Source organism: Macaca thibetana, chromosome 16 (assembly GCF_024542745.1).
Source record: "Macaca thibetana thibetana isolate TM-01 chromosome 16, ASM2454274v1, whole genome shotgun sequence".
In the NCBI taxonomy this organism is placed as follows: domain Eukaryota; kingdom Metazoa; phylum Chordata; class Mammalia; order Primates; family Cercopithecidae; genus Macaca; species Macaca thibetana.
In genome coordinates, this window is record NC_065593.1 from 4,326,811 (window position 1) to 4,346,815 (window position 20,005).

Genomic DNA, 20,005 nt, shown 5'->3' on the forward strand with positions numbered 1-20,005 from the left:
AAACTCTGCCCTTGCCACAGATCCTGCGGTTGCTGAGGACTTTGCAAGCATCTTCCAGCATCCTTATCACGACTCAAAGCCATGGGCACTATTATTATAATCCCCCAGTTTTCAGATGAGGGGTACAGATGCCTCAGTTCTAAGTAACTTGCTCCATCAGCATGGAAAATGGAGCTAGAATGGAAACTCAAATCTAGGCTCGCCACCATTCCAATTCCCTTGCCTGGGCACACTGAAATGAAAAGTGGGACTGTGTCAGATTTCTAGGTCAGAGCAGGTCCCCAAGCAGAAGCCATACAAATGCCCTGAACCACCCCTCCTGGGGCCCTGAGGCTCCTGAGCCCCAAGTGGCTCACCCAGTCCTGATAGTGAGGCTCTGGGTATGGCATCAGGAGACCCAGGAGACATGGCCCCTTTCTCTGGCTCAGCTGGGGCTCCCTGCAGCTGCTCCCCCTTCCCTTGGCCCCTTTATGGGCAGGACCATGAGGAGGTCAGAAATCTTGTGTGGAAAGTGCACCATGGTTGCTTATGGGTCTGTTAAAACCAGTGCCTCAGAAACTACAGAGATCAAGGACAAAGCTATTTCCTGATTCTGAATTCCTCTTTCAGGGGAAAAAATTGTGCTTCCTGTTCAGAGCTTTGCCAAAGGTGTGGTTGCTGCCTAGGCCAGTAGCCCATGTTGGGGAAGTGGGGCACCCCGAGGCGGAGGAGAGGAGAAGACCTAGGCGATGCCCTGCACAACAGCCTGCGCCATTCACACACACACCCCACCACACACTCAATAACTAAGGAGTCCACGTTGGGGCAAGGCCCTGTTCCTGATAGCAAAGGTTAACACTTATCAGAGACAAGGTGGCCAAACAGGACTTTGGAAAAAACCATGCTGGCCTTCCTGTGACCTAGGCAGGTGGCTGAACCTCTTCTGCTGAACCTCTCCAGGTCTTGGAGGCTCCATCTGCTAACTGAAGACAATTCCTCACCTGCATAATGTGGGGCAAAGGCGGGGAGGGCAGGTACAGACAGCCCCAGCAGGTCCCTCTTTCCAGGGCTAGGAATTAGAGAAGTCCAGGAAACAGCTGTGATTTACTCTGCAGCATTGCAATATACCAATCTCCCTACCACCCATCTGCCCCGAGCCAAACAAAAACACTAAGGAGTTTACAAAGCAAAGTGGCCTTCCCAAGGACGGGGAGGATGAGTCTGGAGCCAGGGTGGACTCTGGCATGGGAGCCTCATGGAACTGAGCTCTGTATCACGGCCCCATCATTGAGCAGCTCAGTGACCTTGAGCAGGTCACTCGAGCTCTCTGAAAACTCAGCATCCCCTCCTCCGAGGGAGGCCTTGCTGCCACCAGCCCTGCTGGCAACGCTTGCCTGCTGAGGTATGTGTGAAATCACGGGCTATGATACGATATAGTAGGTAGAGATTCAAAGGATCCAGCAAGCCCATCCACTCAGAGTCTTGCTGCAAGGCAGCTCTGACACCAGGGCCACCTCTGGCACAGCATGCAACCGCCAAGCTGCGCCCAAGGGGAAGCAGCCAGATGGGTTACAGGCTCCAGGCAAAAACCAGGCTGTGGTTTCATGTGAACTAGGATGACCCTGACTGAGAAAACCAGTGAGTGGTTTGGAAGATTCCAGTTCCAGCTTCCAGAGACAAAATGTCAGTGAATCAACCCCCCAGGTTCTCCTGCCCCCAATGGAAGTGACAATGCCTCGAGAGTGGTGGGTAGGGCATGGGGTTTCCAACCCAGAGCAGCTATGAGACTGCCTCAATTGCTAAAACTGGAAAAAGGAAAAAGCACAAAATCTAGGGCAGAGTTTTTGAACCTGCCCCAAGTGGCCCCAGAGATGACCAGAGGCCCTCCCCCTCCCCGCCCACCTGCCCCCCCAGGATGGGAGGCCAAGCTCCAGGCTTTGGCTGCACTGCCCAGAGCCGCGCTGCTTTTGGTGAAAGCTTGAAAACCATCCACCTCGTCCAACTGTGTCATTCAGCTGGGAAAGAGTGGCTGGGGGAATGAGTTTCCCAGGATAAAAGAAGAGCCCCTTTTCTTAGGTCAGATGCTTCCAAATTAGCACCCAATGATCATCCATGTCCAGTAGTAGCATGTCTTTCCCTGCGCCTCGCTGCCACGCTCTCTCCCACTTTCAAGACTAAGTGGCAGCTTGGAACAATTTAAACATTCCGAGTTGAATTTCTTTATTTCTGCTAAAGAGCATGAGATTGCCCAAAGAAAGGCTACTTCCCCCAGAGGCGGCAGCCAACGTGCTTCCTGGAACATCCCTCACCACATGGCGGGTTCAGGAACTCCTCCATTCCATCAGCACACTACTCCTCCCCTGCAAAGAGAAGGCAGGCACCCGCTTTACAGGTGGGAGACATAAGTCACCTTCCAGGGTCACCCTGCACATTTGTGTCAGGAAGAGAACACAGGCCTTGGACTATAGTCCTTCTGCGTGGCAAGGGAAACAGAACTCAGAGGAAAAGGTCAGGTAACAGGCTAGAACCCAGGGAAAAAAGCTAGGGTGCAACTACATAATACTGGAACATCACATGTCCAGTCTAGAGGGGGATACGGCAGCCTGCCCCCCAAGGTCCTCACCTGCTCCCCCACAGGACAGACGTGAGGCCCTGGCCAGGACCCTCCTCCCTTCTCCCCATAAACTCTGCCTGTGGGCAGGGAGTGGGGATCACAGCCCAGAACAGAACTTCTAACACACCAAAAGATGCCATCAAAGACATGACAGTCAAAGAAAGAAACTTCAAAAGTTGGCAACAGACACCAAGGGCCAAGGAGGAGTGGGAACACAAAAAGGAGTAAGAAGTCCCAGAGAAGCAGCACTCCAGAAACCTTCCAACCCAGGGCCCAAGGGAGGGAGGAGGAAACTCACCACCAGCTGTAGCACCCCAGGGCTGCCGCCAGGACTGTAGGCAGCAGCCACACCACTGGGTTACTAAGCAGTGGGAAAGTGGCTGGTCTGAGCTGAAATGTGCTGTAAGGTAAAATGCGCACATCATAACTTTTTTACATGGTGAAATGACAGTATTTTGGATATGTCTGGTTAAATAAAATACAATTAAAATTAATTTCACCTCTTACTTTTTTTTTTTTTTTTGAGACGGAGTCTCACTCTGTCACCCAGGCTGGAGTGCAGTGGCAGGATCTTGGCTCACTGCAAGCTCCACCTCCCAGGTTCACACCATTCTCCTGCCTAAGCCTCCCTAGTAGCTGCGACTACAGATGCCCGACACCACGCCCGGCTAATATTTTTGTATTTTTTTTTTAGTAGAGACGGGATTTCACTGTGTTAGCCAGGATGGTCTTGATTTCCTGACCTCATGATCCACCCATCCCGGCCTCCCAAAGTGCTGAGATTACAGGCATGAGCCACTGCACCTAGCCCCTCTTTTCTAGCGGGTGCCTGCCGCTAGAAAATTTAAAATTTCCTATGTGGCTTCCATTAGAGCTCTAAATGACAGGGCTGGTCTAACTGAGGGGTGGCACACTGTGCCCCTGTGCCAAATCGGCCCATCACCTGCTTTTCTAAGACCCCAAAACCAAGACTGGCTTCTACGTTTTTAAATGGCTATAATCCTACACAACCTCCTCGATTTTTGCCTACTGGCCTGCTAAACCTAAAATATACAAGATTCCTTTGAGTATAAGGCTCTGGGATTTGATGAAAGCTTGAAAACCACTGACCTGGTCCAACTGTGTCATTCAGGTGGCAAAGAGTGGCTTGGGGAAGGAGTTCCCCAGGATAAAAGAAGAGTCCTTTAAAAAAAAAAAAAAAATTGCTGGCCGGGCGCAGTGGCTCAAGCCTGTAATCCCAGCACTTTGGGAGGCCGAGACGGGCGGATATCGAGGTCAGGAGATTGAGACCATCCTGGCTAACACGGTGAAACCACGTCTCTACTAAAAAACACAAAAAACTAGCCAGGCGAGGTGGCGGGCGCCTGTAGTCCCAGCTACTCGGGAGGCTGAGGCAGGAAAATTGCGTAAACCCGGGAGGCGGAGCTTGCAGTAAGCTGAGATCTGGCCACTGCACTCCAGCCCAGGCGACAGAGCGAGACTCCGTCTTTAAAAAAAAAAAAAAAAAAAAAAAAAAAAATTGCCAAGCCCTGGTCTAGACTCTAGAAACAATCAGATATTCACTCCGGGTGACACAAGGAGCAGAAGACAGGTGTGTGTGTGAGAGAGCGATTCTTGTACAGACAGTCCCTGACTTACAATTTTGACTTTGTGATAGGTCTGATGGGTTTACCTGGATGTATCCCCACCATAAGTCCCATCATAAGTCAAGGAGCACCTGGAAGTGAACAATTCAGTGGCATTTAATACATTTCACAATGTTGTGCAACCAGCACTTTTATCTAATTCCAAAACATTTCATCACCCCAAAATAGAACCCCAATCTCATCAGAAGTCATTCCACATCGCCCACCCAACCCTCAGGCTCTGGCAACAACCAATCTGCTTTCTGTTGCTACAGATTTACTTGTTTTGGACATTTTACACAAATGGAATCATACAGTATGTGACACATGACCTTTCATGTCTGCTTCTTAGCGCAATGTTTTCTAGGTTCGTCCATGCTGTAGCACGTCTCAGTACTTCGCTCCTTCTTAGAACTGAATGATATTCCATGGTATGGATACACTATGATTTGCTTATCTACTTATTAGTGAATGGACTCTTGGATTGTTGCCACCTTTTGGCTATCGTGAGTAGTGCTGTTATGAACACACCTGTCCTCAATTCTCCTGGGCACATACCTAGGAGTGGGAATGTTGGCTCATGTGGTAGGTTCTATGCTGAACTTTTTGAGAAACCCCCAAACTGTTTCCACAGCAGCTACACCATTTCACTCCCACCAGCAACGCATAAAGGTTATAACTTCTTCACGTCCTTGCCAACATGTTATATCCTTTTTTTTTTTTTTTTTTTTTAAATTCTAGCCATCCTGACAGGTATAAAGTGATATCTCACTGTGGTTTCCATTTGGGTTTCACTGATGACAACGCTGAGCATTTCTCAGGGTGCTTGGCCGTTTGAAATGGGACTTTGTGTGTCTGAGATTTCTGACACACTCCCTGCCAAGCAACACACCGACTCCTGTTACAGATCTTCTACAAAGGGGGATGCGAAATCTCCCCATTGTTTCTGAGATACACATTAAGTCAAATCAGTAAGTCCTATGCCTTAGAACTTCTATGAATGTTTACAGGAACAAAGGGAACCTGATGAAATGCTTCCCTAAGACCTCGTCCTGGCCCACACCCTCTATGTCTGAAATTCCCACCCGAGGCCCCCGCAGCCTTGGCAGTGTGGGGTATGGGCACAGCGAAGGCAGAATCATACCAGGAAGACTAAGAACTCTGGGAGAGATCAAAAACAAGCTCATTCCCAGGTGGGAAAACAGAGGCCTGAGCAATGAAATGACCCAGCCAAGGTCCCACAAAAAAACAGGGCTAGACAAAGAACTAGAAAGAAGCTTGCAGGCTCCTTCCACAGAGGCAATGCCTGAAGTTACAGTCAGCAGGAGAATGAGACGTCACCCCCAGATCAACACCTGCTGGGAGCCCACATGGATGTAGAAGCTGAGCACCCTGGGTTCCAGACCTGCTTCTCCCACTAACACCCACCCCTCTGATTCACCTCCTGGCCTCTGCACCTGCTCCCCTTCTGCCTGCCCACTACATGGGGGCTCCCTAGGTTGGTTCCTCTCCTTTCACTCTATGCAGCCTCCTGAGTGCTCACACTCACTCCCATGATTTCAGCAACCACCTCCACATCCAAGACTTAAGAATTCCAACCCAGCCTCCCTCTGGTCAAACTTACCACATTATTTTTTACCCCTCCCCATCCCCCCATTTACTCCAAATCTGTTCTTCTCAATCTCTGTTAAAGGTACTTCTAAGTACCTATAAAGGTACCCCAGGTTCCTCAACACCCACCTCTGATCAACCAACAACATCCTGTCCCTAGAGTCTGATTTCTTCCATCCTCATCAGCACTGATCTGGAGAGAAGGCATTGATTGTAATTTACCTACTTTAATATCCTCCAGTAGATCTTCTGCCTTTAGCCAGAATTATTTTCCTAAAAAACAAGTCTGATAGATTAAAAAGCTAAGCATAAAAATAGCTATAAAAGAATATGAGAAATTATTTTACGAATCTTGGAAAGTAGGCCTTAAACATGACATTAAAACTACAAACTATAAAAAAAAAAAAAAAAAAAAAAAAAAAAAAACAGACAACTGCATTCATATTATGAAAAAGAAAAACGACCACACATAAAAGACAAGTGACATTCTGGGAAAAAATACCTGCAATACATGGCAAGCATCGGACTAGTATCTAGTGCAGGGTCAGCAAACCATGGCTCGCAGGCCACACATCACGCCAGCTGCCTGTTTTTGTAAATAAAGTTTTTAAAATTTTTTATTATTATTACTTTTTTGAGAAGGAGTCTCACTTTGTTGCCCAGGCTGTAGTGCACTGGCGCGATCTCAGCTCACTGCAACCTCTGCCTTCTGGGTTCAAGCAATTCTCATGCCTCAGCCTCCCAAGGAGTAGCTGGGATTACAGGCATGTGCCACTGTCACACCCAGCTAATTTTTGTACTTTTAGAAGAGACAGGGTTTTACCATGTTGGCCAGGCTGCTCTTGAACTCCTGACCTCAGGTCATCCGCCCACCTCAGCCTCCCTAAGTGCTGGGATTACAGGCGTGAGCCACTGCACCCTGCCGGTAAATAAAGTTTTACTGGAACACAGTAACTCATTCGAACTCATAACTCATAACAAACTCATTCATCAATGTGTTGTCCACAGCTGCCTTTGTGATGAGACGGCAAAGTCTGCACAGTTGTCACAGAGACCATATACTCCACAGAGACTAAATTATATTTGCTATTTGGCCTTTTACCAAAAAAGTTTGCAGACCCCTGACCTAAAGCACTTATAGAAAGCCCCTACAAATCAACTGGGGGAAAAACTAACCTGACAGAAAACTGGGCAAGCAATACGAACAGGCAATCCACAAAAGAAACAAAAATACTCAGTAAATAGTATTAAAAAAGGCTCAACCTCGCCAGTAATCAGGAAAATTATTAGAGAATTAAATCATTTGATAATATCCAGTCCTGGAAACGTTATGACACAGCCTTTTTTGGAAGGCAACTTCGTGGTATCTGAAAAAAAATTAATGCGCTTGATGTCAACCCAGCCATTCTATTTATAGGTATCTGCCCCCAGAGAAATACTTGCATTCATGCGTGCACGCACACACACCCAAAAGTATTTATAAGGCTGTTTGCCGAAACATTCACTGTATATAACAGCAAAACCCGTAAGCAACCTTGATGTCCATCAATAAGGAAACAGGTTAAATTATAGTACACTCCTAAAGGCCCAAAATGCAAAATGGTTCTGACATCTTTATATGCAACACCATGAAAAGAACGCTAAGACATGCTGTTAAGCAGAAAACAAAAAGCATGTCGCAGAGCAAATACATGCACACAGTTCAGGATAAAAAGGTTTAACTGTATATCTGAGTCCATATTTCGCTGAGAAACGCACAGGAGAACTGGAGGATAAATGACACTCTGTGAACAGGGGCCTGGAACAAGTAATAAAGGATGGTCACTTATCACTTATCCCAGACTACTCCGAATTCCCGTGAGGAGAAAAAGGCAAAGAACTCCTCTGCTCCAAGCCAGCATTCTCAAGGCACCTCCTGCAACATAACCATCCCTGACATTATTGTCCTCATCACGTGCTCATGGCGTGGCCACTGTAGATGTAGACCCTGAACAGGAGTAGGGAAACTAACATTGGCTTCAGAATCCTGGCTCCATCCCTGAACTGGGCAAGTAGCTTCCCTTCTCTGGGTTTCAATCTTCTCACCGGTAAGAGGAAGTGGTTACATTAGTTGATCTCCAAGTCCCTTCCAGGTCTGATGCCATAATACAGTCCCTGCAAGAGGTTTCTGTGCCTCTCTAGGGGAAAAACAAACAAACAAAACCTACAGCTGAGGAAATAAACCTCAAACCAAAAGGCTCAGACAAATGTCTGCTCCTGCGAAGATGACATCTCAAAAGCAAAAGCCGGCCAAGGCTGCCCACCACCTCTCTGGGCCCAGTATCTTCTCCTCTTAAAGAGGAGGTGCCCTCGATGGTGGCTGATGTATCTTCCAGCTTTGACGGTCTAAAATAAGCTCGAGGCTGGGAGGGGCAGCAGGAAGCAGGGGCTTGGGGGAGACTGATGGGAAACGATTGGTTGAGGTTTTCTAATGGAGCCATAAGGATGAGAGTGAGAGGCTGGGGGAGGGCCGGATGCAGAGAGCAGCAGAGAAGGCTGTTGGCAACAGCCCTGAGTCTCCCTCCTCTCTTTTCAAGAGCAGTTTCTTCCTGAAAGATCCCAGGAGGTAGAAGGCTGGGCTAATCTCTCCCAGCACAAATAACCCCACTCATTATTTCAGAAACTACCATTCCAGTTGTGCCCTGAAGGTCTCAGGCCTGTTTCAAAACCCACAATTCAACTTTGAATACAGTGAGAGTACAGTATTTTAAGTTTGCCTCTCCCCGTGAATCCAATTAATAATCAACAGATTTTTAAAAATCTTAGCAGACTGGACTCGAACATGCAGATTCCATCCTAGTTTATCCAAGCTTAAGAATTCGCAAATAGCCCCTATGAGGTGTAAATTTACCAATTTTGGCAGTTGCTTAGAATAACCAGGAAACTTACAATCCTCTCTCAGAACAACCCTTGCCCAGAAACTTCTTAAAGTGACAGTTTTTTTTGGTTTGTTAAATTGTAAAAGAAAAAAGTTTCATAAAACATCGTTTCTTGCTTTTCACAAATGCTCAGTGAAGGAGGTAAGCTGGGGACCAGGATTGCTAATTTACAGATAAGGAAATTAAGATACAGAGGTAAAGGGATTTGTTCAAGGTCACACAGCTGGAAGTGACAACCAAGACTTGAAGCAAAGTCTCCTAACAACTCCTCATCGAATAAACTGTTCCCCCCAAAAAAGCATCCAGATGAGAAGGAGGAATCAAGTTCTCCTTTATACTCCAGAACACCCTCCGAGGTAAACGAGTTCAACCCATCCCAAGCTGACCGTCCTTAAAGCTCTTGGTATCTTAACCATCTACGACTTTGCAGCCTTGAGTGTTTGGTCAAGCTTTTGAGGTTTAGATGAAAAGAATCTTTTCCTGGCAGTTGGAAACCTGACCTCAGAGAAAGGCCCCAGGCCATAACCCATGCCCCACCACCCTACTCCAGTCGGCCATGTAAACTAGTCAAACCCTGGGTGCACTGAAGTGGCATTAAAAACAACCAGGCCCGTTCACTCGTTTTCAGTCTAAGGGGTTCCTCTGCGACAGCAGTGGCTACAACTAGGTCACACTGGACTGGAATGTGAAGGGACTTCCCCTGGCTTCATTCAGGAGGCTGAGAGAAAGCTCTGAAGAGGACAGAGATGATGGCTGTGGGGAGGGTACCCAGGCACATCCAAAGGAGGTGTACACAAGGCTCGGAATCCTGGAACACTAGGAGTTCAAAGAGCAATCACTGCAGGGGTTCCCAAGGGCCACGGTGACCGCAGCCAAGCCTCTTGGAGCCTTTCATCAATACGAATTCCCCATCTCCCAAATTACTCCAGAGCGGGGGCCCCAGAACTCTGTGTTGGGCTGTGACTCTAATGCACGTTTGGGAGCCGCAAGTAGTTCAAAGCCCTGTTTGACAGATAAGGCTGGGAGTCAGAAATCAACTTTCCCCAGGACCCACAGGTCTCCTCACCCCTCGGCCAGTGACCAGGGAACTGGTCCCAGCTCCCCACTCAACTACGGCCTGCCAGCCTAAGTTCAAGAACAAGACCCTCCTCGCCAGACTTGGACACCCTTCACCTCTCTCCAGTCCTTGACAGTGACTTTGATTCAGAATCCGGGCAGGCTGCGTCCCACTAGACGGAAGCCCACAGTCCTTCCCAACAATCCGACCCCTGGGCCACTCTGGCTGGACAAGTCCAAGACCAGTCCCAAGCCGGACTCTGAAGGGGGTCCCGTCAAGCGGCATGCAATCACTAAGCGCTTTGTTCCTACTAAGCGAAACCAGGCACTTTTGAGTCACCCAAAAAGCATGAATCACACAGCCGGGCAATGGGAACGGGAAAGGATGTTATTTTTCGGCATACTCGAGGATTTTCCCTTTGTCCCAGCTCTGTCAATGCACTTCCCGTCCCCGTCCCCATGCCCCAGGACTCGCGCATTTCCCTGCTCCATTTTTATTTTCCCTGCAGCCCTTGGCGGCGCCCCTGCCCCCGGTCCGCGGTTCCCAGAACAGAGGTGTCCCGGCCGGCCCCGGTCGCTCACCTGCGTCAGGTCCTCGTCGTTGAGCAGATGCGACTCGCGGGGCTTGAAGCAGTTTTGACACTTGCTCTTGTTGAAGATGTTGGCCTGGAATTTCCTGCACGGGTTCTCCTTGGCTGCCGACATGGTCGGCGCGGCGGCGGCGGCGGCGGCGGCGCAGGCCCGGCCGGCCTGGCGCTCCCGGCGGGCTCGGGGCTCAGCGTGGCCGCCGCCGCATCCCTCGCTGGCCCCGCCGCAGGCCCGTCCCGGCCTCCTCCCCGGCCGGCGGCTCGCTGCACGCGCCGAGGCTCCTGCGCCGCCCGGGCCTCACAGCGCGCGCGACGCCCCGCTCCCGCCCGCACCGCCGCCGCCCGGCCGCCGCGGGCCCATGGACACGGCCTCGGGCCCGCTGCTTCCCGCTGCGGCCCGCCTCTCAGGCGCCGGTCGCCCGCCGGCCCGGCTAGTCCGCGCCGCCGCCGCTGCCCTCGGCGCCCCGCGGCCGCTGCAAATGGGAGCGGAGCGCCTCACGCACTACGGGCGGGGCGGGCGGGCGGCCGGGCGCGGGGAGGCGCCGGGGCGTACGGGGCGGGGCCGCGCCCGACGCGATCGGCAGCCCCACTGGCCAATGGCGGTGGCGCGCTCTCGCTAACAAAGGAATCTCTAGGCCAATAGCAGTTGGGGGCGGGACCGAGGGCCGCCGAGCGCAAGGTAAGTTGTGCAGGCCGGGAAGGTGGGGGCGCCGGCATGGGACGTTCAGGTTTGGTGGACTGGCGCCGAGGCCGGCCCGGCTGACAGCTGCAGGGTCCGGGAGGGGGCTGTAGGGGAAGGCGGAGCCGACCTCAGGCTGCCTCTCGGCAACCCCCTTGCTCCCTGTCCACTTAAACCTCCCCCTCCTCCTTGAGGCCACCCGAATTTTTCTAAAGAGCGCATTTCTCCCCTCTCTGGGCTCCTGCAACCTTCTGCCTGAGCCTTTGACAGCCTTTTCCAGGTTGTCTTTTGGCCTTCCCGCGCCCATGCTGTACACCCAACGGAGGCATCTTCCCCAAGCCCAGCTCGGAGAGGATTAGTTTAGCACCTACTGTGTACCAGGCCCACTCGTAGGAGTCATAGTTAGCGTCGGGAAGGGCTGGATACTGCTCCAAGGGCTCGCTCATTAAAGTTTCACAACCTCTCCATTCTCATCCCCATTTTACACAGGAGGAGACTGAGGAGCAGAGAAGTAACAGCGGGTAATGTTTCAAGGGATGACTAAGAGAAGATGTCAGCGGACTTGAAGAGCTGTCAGCTCCATTAGGGGAGATGAGCGAAGGCTGACTCTCTGCCAGGTACTGAATTAGGCATTCTTTCCCCTATGATGTGCTTGAGGAAAAGAAGGTTCAGACACCTGGAATAATTTGTGTAGGATCACTCTGTTAGGAAGGGGCCAAGCTGTCACTCCCATCCTCCGTTGTCCAGCCTCCTGGCCAAAAGACAACCTGGAAAAGGCTGTCAAAGGCTCAGGCAGAAGGTTGCAGGAGCCCAGAGAGGGGAGAAATGCGCTCTTTAGAAAAATTCGGGTGGCCTCAAGGAGGAGGGGGAGGTTTAAGTGGACAGTGAGAGGGTCGAGTGTGGCTGTAGGTGGAGATAGGGGAAGGAGCAAGAGGGATTGGGAGAGAGCTCTATCACCCAGGCCTTGTATTCCAAGCCCAGGCGTGCACATGTCATCCCACTGGCAGCTGGGAGTCATGGTGAGTCTTTAAACAGGGGAGTGAGCTAACCCAGCCTTCACAGAGGAGGTGACATTGGAGCATGTGGTAGTGGCAGCCACAGCAGCTGTTGCTCAGGGAATGGGGAGGTTTTAGGAAGAGAAGTAGCAGATGCTTCCAGAGCTGTGTATTTTTCCACGGATCATCTGGTAAATATCCCAGGGAGGTGGATTTCAACTTAGTGTAAGAAAATGCTTTTCCTCCAAAGGGAGCTGTGGGAAAGCAGATCAAAGTCTTTGGCAGCCTAAGGGGGAAAGCCCAGCTCCACCCGGCAGGACCTCTGTGGCCTTTGGCAAGTCCCTTAACCTGCCTGGTGCCTCACTGACCTCATCTACAAAATTGGCATTAATTAATTAATGTGAACATTAAATGATACAATGCTTGTTAAGTAACATAATGTTAATTGGTGAATCTAGGCAAAAGGTGTTTATTATATTATTCTTACAACTTTTCCGTTGCTTTAAATTTTTGCAAAATTAAAAGGGGGCGGAGGACTGATAATTCTGCCCTGCAGAGAATACTCAGAAACTGATAGGAGAGGTGGCCACTGGGGAGGAGAGCTGGGTGTTTGAGAGGTGACCTACTTTTAATTTTCATTGCAATCCCTTTTGTTTCTGCTGAATTTAGTATCGTGTGCATGTACAACTTGTTTTTATATATATATATAATTTTTTGACGTCCTACCCATGCCTCAAGGCCACCTCCCTTAAAGTGCTCAGCATGTTCTTCTCCGGTCAGTAGGCACATCCAGCACCTGAACTGGACTGGAGGGGTCCACAGTAGGGGTGCAAAGAAGAGTTTCATTCAGCGACTCAGAGGCTGCCTGCCCAGCAGAAGCCCACACTCCAGCAAGTGGAGATAAACAGAAACAGGAGACAGACAAGTTCAATCCAGGGTGTTGTGGGGGCCCACACAGGGCACCCAGCCCTGTAGGCAGCTTCAGGGAAGGCTCCTGGAGGAGACAATGTCTAGGCTGAGTCTGGAGCTGAGTAAAACCCGGCCAGAGACAGTGAAAGCAAAGACACCTCAAACTGGGGCACCAATTCCAGAGTCTCAGGCCTTGACACCAAAGGGTGTGTTCATGAACAGAAGCAGCTTTCTATCACTGGATAGTTCAGAGAGGCGGGAGTGACCAGCACTGAGAGGCACTGGGAGGAGTAGCGGATGGTGCAAGCCTAGCCTCTTCAGGGAGACAGATGTGGTTTTTGTTGTTAAACAACAAGGCTCAGGACATATCAGGAACTTGCCTGTGGTCACAATTATAGATCTACAGGTGAAGATTTGAGCCCACACAGGCCAGCACCGGAGCTGCCTGGGCCAGGGGCAGTCATCAATTTTCAATTTTTTCGGCTGAGCACTTAAGTAGGGGCTGCTGATCTGGAGAATGAATCAGAGGTGAGGACTAAGAGAGCTGCAGAGGAGAGAGGGTAGCAGCCTGACCAGGATAGGGTCCGTGGGAGGCAAGGGAATGAATTTGGAAAATGTTCAGGAGGTAGAATCAATTAGTTGTCCTCCTCTCCAAAACCCTCAGGGTAGGGTGGGGTCTTGGTTGCTACTCCATTTCCCCTGTCTAGTTCAGTGCCTGGCATAGAGCAGGGGCTCAAAAACACTCCATGGGGGCCAGGCGCGGTGGCTCACGCCTGTAGTCCCAGCACTTTGGGAGGCCAAGGAGGGCAGATCACGAGATCAGGAGATTGAGACCATCCTGGCTAACACAGTGAAGCCCCATCTCTACTAAATATACAAAAATTAGCCGGACATGGTGGCGGGCGCCTGTAGTCCCAGCTACTCCGGAGGCTGAGGTGGGAGAATGATGTGAACGCGGGAGGTGGAGCTTGCAGTGAGCCAAGATCACGCCCCTGTACTCCAGTCTGGGCGACAGAGACTCCATCTCAAAAAAAAAAAAAAAAAAAAAAAAAAAAAAAAGAGCAAACTGAAAACACTCCATGGGCGAATGGTTGAAAAGCCATCATTCCACCTTGTATTGTAATATCTCCTCCAGCAGATTATGGAATCCATACCGACAGGGTCTGTGTCTTATAACCTTGAGTTCACTTTCCAGGGGCCTAGAATAGCCCCTGGAACTTCACTTCTCGTGAAGTTCAATACTCAGTGTAAACATGTAAAGATTCACTGGGCTGTATGCTTTTTTCACTGCATTGTGTACACCTCGATGTATAGTGGTTATCTCAAATAAACAAACAAGCAAGCAAGAAAAGGCCGCTCAGGTGAGCCCCAAATGCAGCTAAGTCTTGGTTTGTGGCTCTGACTGCCATCCTGGGACGTTTTCCCTGTGTCCTGTTAGGGAGCAGAATTTACACACACATAACCTGAGGTAACCACTATTTTTTTTTTTTTTTTTTTTTTTGAGACGGAGTCTCGCTCTGCCGCCCAGGCTGGAGTGCAGTGGCCGGATCTCAGCTCACTGCAAGCTCCGCCTCCCGGGTTCCCGCCATTCTCCTGCCTCAGCCTCCGGAGTAGCTGGGACTACAGGCGCCCGCCACCGCGCCCGGCTAGTTTTTTTGTGTGTTTTTTAGTAGAGACGGGGTTTCACCGTGTTAGCCAGGATGATCTCGATCTCCTGACCTCGTGATCCGCCCATCTCGGCCTCCCAAAGTGCTGGGATTACAGGCTTGAGCCACCGCGCCCGGCCCACTATTTTGATCTCCATCACCGTAGATGAGTGGAATCCGCTGCGAGCTGTGCCTGACTCCTCTCATTCAACAGTATGTCTGTGAAATTCATCAATCCACACGGCTACTGTATGTATCAGTACTTCATTCTTTTTCATTGCTGCCTGGTAGTCCCTTGTGTGGAAATACTACAATTTATCTGTCCATGCTCCCGTGGGTAGGCATTCAGGATGTTTCCAGTTTGGGGCCATTATGAATAATGCTGCAGATATCTTTGTGCTTGTCTTTGGTGTACATAAGCACTTATTTCTTTCTTTCTTTTTTTTTTTTTTCTTTGATGGAGTCTCGCTCTGTCACCCAGGCTGGAGTGCAGTGACAGGATCTTGGCTCACTGCAAGCTCTGCCTTCTGAGTTCAAGCCATTCTTCTGCCTCAGCCTCCTGAGTAACTGGAACTACAGGTGCCCACCACCACACCTGGCTAATTTTTTTTGTATTTTTTTTTAGTAGAGACGGGGTTTCACCGTGTTAGCTGGGGTGGTCTCGATCTCCTGGTCTCGTGATCCGCCTGCCTCTGCCTCCCAAAGGGCTGGGATTACAGGCGTGAGCCACTGCACCTGGCCAAGCATTTATTTCTATTGGGAATACCCAAAAGTGGGGATGGCCAGGTTTTGGGAAGTGAATGTTTAACCTGATGGGAAACTGCTGAACAGTTCTCCACATCTGAGAGCTGGGCTCTCATCTCACCCTTTTTCTGCTAATCATTGATAATACACTTCATCTGGAGGAATGTGTGACTGCTACAGGTTTCTAGAGCCTCCCATGGAATTGTGTGTCTGTTGGAGTGCACGAATCTATTTTGTCGTTGTTGTTGAGACAGGGTCTTACTTTGTCGCCCAAGAGTGCAGTGGTGTGATCTGGGCTCACTGCAGCTTCGACCTCCCAGGCCCAAGTGATCCTCCCACCTCAGCCTCCCAAGTAGCTGGGACTACAGGAGTGTGCCACCTTGCTTGTTAATTTTCCCGTAGAGACAGGGTCTCACTATGTTGCCCAAGCTGGTCTCAAACTCTTGGGCTCAAGAGATCCTCCTGCTTCAGCCTCCCGAAGTGCTGGGATTACAGATATGAGTCACTGTGCCCAGCCGAAGAATCTGTTTTTAAAATATTTCTGCTAAGCAAGTTTTGGAAATAGTGGGTGGAGCTGTGGTTCTCAAATCATGGGGGATTAAAAAAATTGCTACTCTGGAGGCCAGGCGCAGTGGCTCATGCCTGTAATCCCAGCACTTTGGGAGGCCGAAGCAGGTGGATCACTTGAGGCCAGGAGTTCGAGACCAGCTTGGCCAACATGTCAAAACTCATCTCTAAAAATACAAAAATTAGCTGGGCATCATGGTGCAGGCCTGTAATCCCAGCTACATGGGTGGCTTGAACCTGGGAGGCAGAGGTTGCAGTGAGCTGAGATTGTGCCACAGTACTATTATCTCTGGGTGACAGAGATAGACCCTGTCTCAAAAAAAAAAAAAAAAAAAAAAAATTCCTATTCTGGTCCATTCCCAGATATTCTGATTTAACTGGTGTTGATAAAGCCTCCTCGGGGGATTCTCATAGCCACACAGGAGTTTGAACCACTGGATAAAGGGTGGAAAGGTGATGGCTCTGGCGTGGTGTGTCTCAGCCAGCTATTGCTGCAGAAAACCACCCCACTCCACAAAGCAGAGTGGCCTGAGCACCGTTTTCTTATCTCTCTGGTTCAGAGAGTTAACTGGGCTCTGCTCAGCAGTCCTGCTGGTCTTGCTTGCTGTAAGTGTGGCTGCATGGTAGCTGGGTGAGGTCACTGGAGGCTGGACTGAGACAGGGCTGGCTGAACCTTCGTCCTTTCCTTGCAGCCTTAGAGCCTCTCCTTTTCCCATGGCCTCCCCTTCTGCTCTGCATGCAGCACCTCAGTGTTCCCCAGAGCAAGGAAGCAGAAGTGCCCGTCCTAAACGCCAGGCCTGGCACTCGACCGCATGCCATTAGTCAGCACGCGGCACAGGATGTCCCAGACTCAAGGTGGGGGGCCCACAGGGGCATGAGCCTCAGGAGACGTGGTTCACTGGGGCCTCCGTTGAGACTAGCTACCATAAATAGTAGCCATGTCATAGGAGTATTGTGAGGACTAAAGAAATTAATATATGTGATGTGCTTAGAACAGTCCCTGAAACACAGGGTGAGCTCAAGAACTGTCAGCATGTATTAGTGTGCCTATAACCCCTATGCCAGGGGTTGGCAGATTTTTTCTGTAAAGGGCCAGATAGTAAATATTCTAGCCTTTTCAGGCCGTATGGTCTCTGTCCAAACTACTAAGCTTTGATATTGTCACGTGCAAGCATCCATAGACAATACATAATGAAGGGGCGCAGCTGTGTTGCGATCAAACTTGATTTACAGTAGTAAGTGGCAGGCCAGACTAGGCTGTTTCTTGGGTCCCCCCTTTTCCTGTTGCTCAGGCCTCCCTCTCCTGGACAGTCTCTCTGAAATGTTGGTCTCCCTGTCCCAGCCAGCACCTGTCAGCACTAAAGAAGTCATGACGATCGAGCACTGACGGTGTGCCAGGCTCTGTGCCATGTGCTGGGCATTCGTCACGTCTCACTAAGTCCAGCTGTCCTCATTTGAAATTAGCTCTGGCAGCGCTGGTGGTGCCTGATGGGAGTCCTTAATGCCCACCCCCCATCTTCCATCAATCCCCTGAAAGGCACCCCAAATAAATATATACTTAGTAAATGTAGCTTCAAGAAAAATCTCCTAGCCCCTTTCCAGTTGCTACCCCAGAATTAGTATTATCCCCAACTCACAGATAAGGAGACTGAGGCACGGACAGGGCAAGTATTCAAGGTCATACAACAGTAAATGGTAAGACTGGGATTCAGACATGGGCAGTATCTTCGTGAGCACTGCTCTGCACAACCTCCAGCCCAGGGAGCTGCACGCAGCCCTGACTGCGTTGGGGGCTGGGCCCCAGCCTTCCCTGGAGGCAAGACCACAAGATCTCCCAGGCCCTTTCCAGCTGTGACTCCATGAGGCTTTTCTACAGCAGTCATCAAATGACCATAGTCTCCAGATGTGCACTAGGAAAGAATGTAGTGCACTGGACACAGAAAGTCCACCGGAAGGGCAAGTGGGACATGTTATTTAAATTTTAAGTGTGTGACCACTTTGACATAGTGATTCCACTTCTAGAAAGATAGGTTGTAAAATCGCTTACACGGGTACACAGATGTTATGTACAAGGACGTTCATTCCATCATTGTTCTTAATAGCAAACATTGGAGATACTCCAATTGTCTATCATTAGAGAATCGGATGAATAAATTATGGTTCTTTGACGTAAGGGAGTACCATGGAGCTAGCTGTTAAAGACTGAGATGGTGTTGACGTGGCCAACCATCTCAAAACATGGTGAAGTGAAAAGCTATTGGAGAAATGGTATGCATTGTAGTAGCTCATCCTTGTTTTAAGAGCATGTGTGTTAGCAATATTCACAGTTAGTGTTTGCGTGGGTAAGGTCAGGGGCACATACACCTAACTGTTTATTGCAGTTAACCCTGGGAGGTGAAAGAATGGGGACTCACATCTAAGCTAGAGATTTATATCATGTTTAAATTTTTTTTTTTTTTTTTTGAGACGGAGTCTCACTCTGTCGCCCAGGCTGGAGTGCTGTGGCCAGATCTCAGCTCACTGCAAGCTCCGCCTCCCGAGTTCACGCCATTCTCCTGCCTCAGCCTCCCGAGTAGCTGGGACTACAGGCGCCCGCCACCTCGCCCGGCTAGTTTTTTGTATTTTTTAGTAGAGACGGGGTTTCACCGTGTTAGCCAGGATGGTCTCGATCTCCTGACCTCGTGATCCGCCCGTCTCGGCCTCCCAAAGTGCTGGGATTACAGACTTGAGCCACCGCGCCTGGCCATGTTTAAAATTTTTAATACAAGCTTTTGTTTTCTTACTAAGATAGAGAAAATCATATAATGAAGGTGGATGTATCCATTACCCTCTTCCATATCAATTCAGGACAAGTCTTATTTCAACCACACTCCCTTATCCACTCTGTGTGTCTGTAAAAGATAAGAACTATTTTCAAAGAGTAGCCACAATACCATTATCACACCTAAAAAACAATAATTCTTTAATATCATTAAATGCCCAGTAAGTGATTTCCAGTTATCTCCTAAAAACAGAAATTATTTTTGTAATAAGAAAAAAAGGCTGAAAAAGATAAAATTGTCAATCCAGAGAGTAGATTAGTACAAATTTCCTGGAGCTTTGTTTAGTGATACTTATCAAGAGCCTTAACAATGTGCTTACCTTTTGCCCTAGTCATCCCAACCTGTGAGTTTATTCTAAGAAAAAAAAAAAATTGAAGAGGTATACAAACATTGTTCACTAGAGTGTGCAGTGTCTGTTACAGAGAAGTTGTTTGAAAACTATTTGTTGAGGCCAGATGAGGTGGCTTACATCTGTAATACTAGTACTTTGGGAGGCCGAGGCAGGAGGATTGCTTGAGGCCAGAAGTTCCAGACCAGCAATACCCTATCTCTACAAAAACATTTTTTAAAAATTAGCCAGGCATGGTGGCTCATGCCCATAATTCTTTTTTTTTTTTTTTTTTTAGACGGAGTCTCGCTCTGTCACCCAGGCTAGAGTGCAGTCGCATGACTTCGGCTCACTGCAAGCTCCGTCTCCTGGTTTCATGCCGTTCTCCTGCCTCAGCCTCCCGAGTTGCTGGGACTTCAGGCGCCCGCCACCATGCCCAGCTAATTTTTTTGTATTTTTAGTAGAGACAGGGTTTCACTGTGTTTGCCAGGATGGTCTTGATCTCCTGACTTCGTGATCCGCCCGCCTCGGCCTCCCAAAGTGCTGGAATTACAGGTGTGAGCCACTGTGCCTGGCTGGCTCATGCCCATAATTCTAACTACTTGGGAGGCCAAGACAGGAGGATTGCTTGAACCCAGGATTTCGAGGCTATAGTGAGCTGTGATCGTATCGCTAAAACTCAAGCCTGGGTGACAGAGCAAGACCCTATCTCAAAAGAAAAAAAAACAAAAACACAATTTTTGTTGAATTTGAAGTTGAGCTCCTGCTGTGGTTTGCAGCTTTGTTTGTAAAAGAAAAGCTGAAAGTCGTGGAAGTGTGTGACATGAGGGTACTGGCTGAATAAATGAGGTCAGATCCACAAAATGAAACGTTGTTCTGTCATATAAAATCAGATTATAATAATACACATAGATAACCATCCCTT

General features: G+C 49.4%; 1 protein-coding gene across 4 annotated transcripts in view; it reads right to left on the bottom strand.

The window, feature by feature from the left end:
- MPRIP (myosin phosphatase Rho interacting protein) overlaps positions 1–10,896 on the bottom strand; it is a 144,765-nt gene extending 133,869 nt beyond the window's left edge. For 2 of the 4 annotated variants that reach the window (XM_050763379.1, XM_050763377.1), the window contains exon 1: positions 10,386–10,896. In XM_050763379.1, the coding sequence (XP_050619336.1) occupies positions 10,386–10,508 (123 nt within the window). In that variant the 5' untranslated portion in view covers positions 10,509–10,896. The remainder of the gene's footprint in view (positions 1–10,385) is intronic. The other 2 variants (XM_050763380.1, XM_050763378.1) reach the window with 1 other exon arrangement.
- Positions 10,897–20,005: the final 9,109 nt, after the last annotated feature.